Raw genomic sequence first — 6,093 nt, 5'->3', positions numbered from 1 at the left:
GACAACGGGAATCATCTCTTGCACACAGCGACTACGTTTTTTTTAGTGGACGCTTTGAGGGGGCAGAAGGTGACGGATTGTGGAGGAAAGCAGCAACATTAAAATGTGACGTATTTAACACAGCCGATACTTGTGGCGAAAAATCGGCCATCATTATGGGAGCGTCTGTGTACAATGCAGGACCGGGTTCTTGAAATTCAGCCAATTACGATCGCAGGATCAATGTAGTAATAAATCAGTTTGTTTCCCCTGTTTTTTATGGGGTGGTGGGTGGGAGAGGGGTTGTGCTCATAAATCAGTGTTTAAAAATAGAGACAGAACTGAGACTTCAGGACTTTTTTTTGGAGAATCGTTAATGTCTGGAAACACAAACAATATAGTAGCTCCTAGCATCAATAAAAGAACCACACACACAGCATTTAAACAGACGCACATTCACCTGCAGTTATATCTATTGGCTAATCACACAATTAGTCTCACAGATTCTTCCCTTCCGCAATACCCGGAGCGTTATAAGGCAGAATGCGACGTACACAAATCTCCCACGCTGTCTTTGACCGGGATTATGAAGCCCACAAATAGCCAACGGCCCCACACAGAAAGCCCTATTACATAATGGGATTTCAAATCCATAGTTGCTTTCCTTGGGCCCCTTAGGAGAACTACCTGGTGTGGGGCTTATATGAGATTCATCTATCCCGCATGTTCGCACACAGCCCATAAAAACCTATGGACGGTGTGACGGAGAGCAGCAGTGCGCCGGGGCTTGTGGAGTCCGGCGGGGATCCTTTCTGCCCACAATGAGGTGTGAACATTATCTCCTCTGAAACGTTAATAACCGTTATGAGTTGTTATCCCCGACGCCCACCCCCTCCTCATTACCCCCCCACCCAACCCCCACCCAACCCCCACCCAACCCCCACCCAACCCCCGCGCAAAGTAATGAAGTTGTCCAAAACGGTATGGAAAACAGGGTACCTTTTGGGGGGTAAATTATCAGGGTTCTCCATCACAAAGCAAACACCTTGGAAGTGTTTACGCAGAGATTAGAGAATTAGCCAGCAGTAAACCGAGTCCTCCTTGGGCGGTCAGGTGCTCCGCTACGACCAGCCGCCCTGGAGATGGCTGAGGCAAGTCTGGTAATTGGATTCCGGGAAAATCTTCTTATTCACACCGTTGAGACTTGCAAACGTGCACGTTCGTGCAACGCACGCACGCACAAGCACACACACACACACACACACACACACACACACACACACACACACACACACACACACACACACACACACACACACACACACACACACACACACACACACACACACACACACACACACACACACACACACAGCACACACAAACAGCACAGCAGCATGTCCGCTGTGGTAAGACATCATCTTCTGGCCCCCAGTGGTGAGATCAAGGTGGGTTTACACAGTGCTGGCCTGGTGGTACTGCCATGAGCAGCGCTCACGGGAGTCGGTATGCTACTGATTGAGGACACCTCAACTAACCTCAGCCAAACAACTCCCCCCATCCCTCTCTCTCTCTCTCTCTCTCTCTCTCTCTCTCTCTCTCTCTCTCTCTCTCTCTCTCTCTCTCTCTCTCTCTCTCTCTCTCTCTCTCTCTCTCTCTCTCTTTCTTTCACTGTCTCATGCTCCATTTCTATCTATTTTTCTTGAGTCCTCTCTCTCTCCAACTCTAACCGTCTCTCGCTTCCTCTCACACCATCCTCTCGCTTCCCTTGCTGAAATTTAACAAGGGTGGAGGACACGCGCGGAAAGGGACAAAAGACAGAGAGATAGACAGCAAATTACTACTTTTAGAGCAATTTATCCAGCTGCCTGGGCAAGGAAACTAGAGGCTGTTTCAATGCCTTCCCCCATCAGGTGCAACGGCAGGTCTCTTCTTGACCTCATGTTCCTTCATATTCTCCACCAAGGGCTCGTGTCCCAACGTGCACCCATAGGTGCCCTCGATTGACTCCCCTGCCCGCCTGCACTCTGTCCCCGGGGCCTCTCCTCTCCCTGTCGGACGCGCATGCAGGCGTTATGTGACAGCTGTCACTTCAAGTAACCCCTCTCCCCTGTCACCCTGTATGTCTCCACCCCCCCCCCCCTCCATCTCCCTTCCCTCCCCCCAGGTCCAGACTGGTACCTGAACAAGGTGAAGCTGAAGATCACGGATGCTAACGACAACGTGCCCGAGTGGAGCATGGAGCCGTACCCCTACCTGGCGGTGGTGGCCCCAGGAGCAGGGCCCAGGACCCTGGTGTACCAGCTGCAGGCCCGGGACGGGGACGAGGGCAAGAGCGGGGAGGTGGAGTACTTCCTTTCTGATGGTACGCACACTTGTTTTAGTGGGAAAACAAAAACACACACACACACACACGCACACACACACACACACACACACACGCACGCACGCACGCACGCACACACACACACACTCATGCACACACAGGAAGTGTTTACTTCCTCTGTCTGCACACACACACACACACACACACACACACACACACACACACACACACACACACACACACACACACACACACACACACACACACACACACACAAAGACACAAACAAACCAATTACCAGTCAGTCATGCAAAAGGACAGTCACAGAGACATACACACAAAAAATGTATTCTTCGCTCTCACACTCTCACAGGCCCTCTCTCTCTGTCTTTCTGTGTTTTTATCTCTCTTGGTCTCTCACTGTGTCTCTCTTTCAATCTCTTCTCTCTCTCTCTCTCTCTCTCTCTCACTCTCTCTCTCTCTCTATCTCTCTCTCTCTCTCTCTCTCTCTCTCTCTCTCTCTCTCTCTCTCTCTTTGTCTCTCTCTCTCATGCTCCATTCCTATCTTTGTCTATCGCTCTAACACGGCAAAACCCAGCCCCACCCAGCATGGTGTGTAATCTCTCAGCTGTAGTGCTGTGGACCCCCATGCTGATGGGCTTTGGGGCTATGTTAGCATTTTGAAAATGTGTGCGGCTCTGCACAGTGTGGTTGTTTGTGTGTCTCCGGGTGTGAGCGTATGTGTGTGTGAGTTTAGATGGGAGAGTCTGATTGTATGCATGTGTGTGGTTGTGCGTGCCATTGTGTGTTGTGTGTGCCCATGTGTGTGCGCGTGTGTGTGTGTGTGTTTCTGTATGTGTGTGTGTGTGTTTAGATGAGGGTGTCTGATTGTATGCACGTGTGTGTTTGTGTGTTTGTGTGTGTGTGTGTGTGTGTGTGTGTGTGTGTGTGTGTGTGTGTGTGTGTGTGTGTGTGTGTGTGTGTGTGTGTGTTGTGCATGCCCATGTGTGTGTGTGTGCGTGTTGTGCATGCCCATGTGTGTGTGTGTGTGTGTGTGTGTGTGTGTGTGTGTGTGTGTGTGTGTGTGTGTGTGTGTGTGTGTGTGTGTTCGGACGCGCATGTGTGTGTCAGTGTGTGAGTTTGTCGTGGCGGAGGGTTTTGCTAATCCTGATGGGAGGGCTTAACATCCGACTGCTTTCTCCTGACCCCTATGACTCCACATCCCATTTCCTTGATGCAGATACAAACCTCCAGTGCCGTGACTTATGGGTACTCTGCCTATCGTGTCTGTTCTGCCTCTTTGGCAAACAACTGGAAGCTCTATTCTCAGCAGTCACCTGCGAGGGCCATAATTGGTACACACACTGAGTAGACACACATAATAATCCAAACAAAACAACTATGATCCACATTTCAGTACCAGGGACCGACTTGCCGTTTGTTTCATTTAATCAGACGGTTTTGGACGCGGAGATCCTTGGCCTAACTGCTAGAATATCCGAGGATAAAAGAGGGCACAACTCTCTTGGTGTGTCAGGCCCGCCCTCTACTCATTGATATTTATAGTACATAGATTATCGGGTTCATGTTTTGATCTGCACTTCAGCGGCAGGCAGAGAAAGCCAACATGAATAAACCCTTAGATCTTCTATGGAGAGATCAACGGTGGTGTAGCATCATCTGTGGTCTGTTTTGTGTGTGTGGAAGTCAAGTAAAAAAAAAAAGGATACATTATTCATAATTATATACTTAAGGGAACACAATCTTTCATGTACTGTATGTTGATTAATGTAACTGCATTCAGGACGACCTGATCCCACCGGAATAACAACCATTTATTTGGTATAGATATTGCGTAAAAGAGTTTGTGTTGTTGGTTTTCTGCTGTCAAGTGAACCTGGTCTAAAAGTGTACGGAGGCTTTTTTGTTCTCAACAACTCCCAACTCTATTTCAAACAATTACGTGTGCAAAATACTCATTGCAATTCAACACCTCAGCGGCATATCATTGTGAAATGAAAAGCTGCTAAATAAGCGTCAATAAGCACGATGGTCTCTGAAAGGCTCTCACGGCAGTGATTACAGCTATTGTTCTGCTAATAACCCACATCTAGTCTACCCTGGCGACCGGACCCACGCCCCTTGCCAGTGGAACTGCATCAGGTGTGTGTGTGTGTGTGTGTGTGTGTGTGTGTGTGTGTGTGTGTGTGTGTGTGTGTGTGTGTGTGTGTGTGTGTGTGTGTGTGTGTGTGTGTGTGTGTGTGTGCGTTGTTATAAATTTGTGGAAGTACCATTGTTTATACTAATATTTGATATCTATATATATAAAATATATCACAGAGGGAGAACATATTTTGAACTCCCACCCATATTGGTTCTTTATTCGTTAATTGTGTTTGGTACACCGTGTGTGTGTGTGTGTGTGTGTGTGTGTGTGTGTGTGTGTGTGTGTGTGTGTGTGTGTGTGTGTGTGTGTGTGTGTGTGTGTGTGATCTGTACACCTGCAGGTGGGGAGGGCTGTTTCTCCGTGGACAAGCAGACGGGCCACGTGGTGACCACCGGCGTTCTGCTGCGGAGGAACGCCGAGTACCTGCTGAGCGTGGCGGCGGTGGACGGGCTAGGGGGCCGCAGCGTCTCCGCCGTGGTGTCGGTGGTGGCGGGGCCCCGGGCGCCGCAGTTCACCAACAGCACCTACGCCATCTCCATCCCCGAGAACACGCCGGAGGGACAGGCGTGAGTAGGAACCCCGCCTCGGGCCTCTGACACGCGCCGCGCGCTAGCGCCCTACGTGCTAGCTCCCTACGCGCTAGCTCCCAACGCGCTACGCGCTAGCTCCCTACACGCTACGTGCTAGCTCCCTACACGCTACGCGCTAGCTCCCTACGCACTGCGCACCGTGCAGGAAGCTAAAGCAGATATATTTGTCGTTTGCACTCAGTCATTGGGCCGCTCCATTACAGAACAAATCATAATCACGATTATTTTGGTCAATATTGAAATCATAATTATTATGGAGTTTGAAAACATCATGCATTTATTCAGCATTTGTCTCCAAAAAAACCTTTGAAAAGAACTTTGAAAATCCCCCTTAAAAAAATATATGAAATGTTCAAATAGAAAATAATATACAAATATGTATAGTTTGACCCAAAAATCTAAATGGCGATCAAAATTATATTAATTGCACAGCCCTTCCTAGACACGTTCATTATCCTCCTCCGGTAATAGCCGGTATACACACAGCGACACTGCGAGTGGTAGAGAGAGAAAATACACCTTTGTTTTTTGGTTGTTGTTGTTTTGGTCGCAGTCATCGTCGTTAATGCACGTGCTTGGTACGCAAGGCTCCCACTTATGCACACACACAAGAGGGCCTGACGCACGAGAGGGACACATTGTCATGGTCTGACATGAAAAATGTCAATTTGCATAAACATTGCTATCAAACGTATTATCAAGAGTATTTATTCTAACGCTCCCAACAACTCAATAACCCCGCTGTGCTGTGTGTATATTGATTGATTATGTTTAATCCTCGTTCACGTTACACTAATTGCCTTGTCGTTGAGTTCAATATCATGTTTATTCATAGGTCTGTACTTACTCATAACCTGGGGATAATTTAAGTGCGAGAGTCGACTCAACTGACTTCCAAAAAATATGCCCTGTGCTCTTCTCTCCCCCCCTCCTGCTGCCTCTCACGCCCACAGCTTCCTGGTGGTGTTGGCGCTCTCCTTCCAAAAGCAGCCCATCAGCTACAGCCTGCTGATCAATCCCAGCAGCCTTTT

The 6,093-nt window shown here is 48.7% G+C and overlaps 1 protein-coding gene across 1 annotated transcript in view; it reads left to right on the top strand.

Moving 5' to 3' along the window:
* Window positions 1–522: 522 nt before the first annotated feature.
* Window positions 523–6,093, top strand: part of LOC132464953 (neural-cadherin-like) — a 50,165-nt gene continuing 44,594 nt past the window's right edge. The window contains 4 exon segments of the mRNA XM_060061587.1: window positions 523–529; window positions 2,147–2,344; window positions 4,813–5,038; window positions 6,016–6,086. Of these exon segments, the coding sequence (XP_059917570.1) occupies window positions 523–529; window positions 2,147–2,344; window positions 4,813–5,038; window positions 6,016–6,086 (502 nt within the window).

Source organism: Gadus macrocephalus, chromosome 9 (assembly GCF_031168955.1).
Source record: "Gadus macrocephalus chromosome 9, ASM3116895v1".
NCBI lineage: Eukaryota > Metazoa > Chordata > Actinopteri > Gadiformes > Gadidae > Gadus > Gadus macrocephalus.
This window is presented reverse-complemented; position numbering and strand designations above follow the sequence as displayed.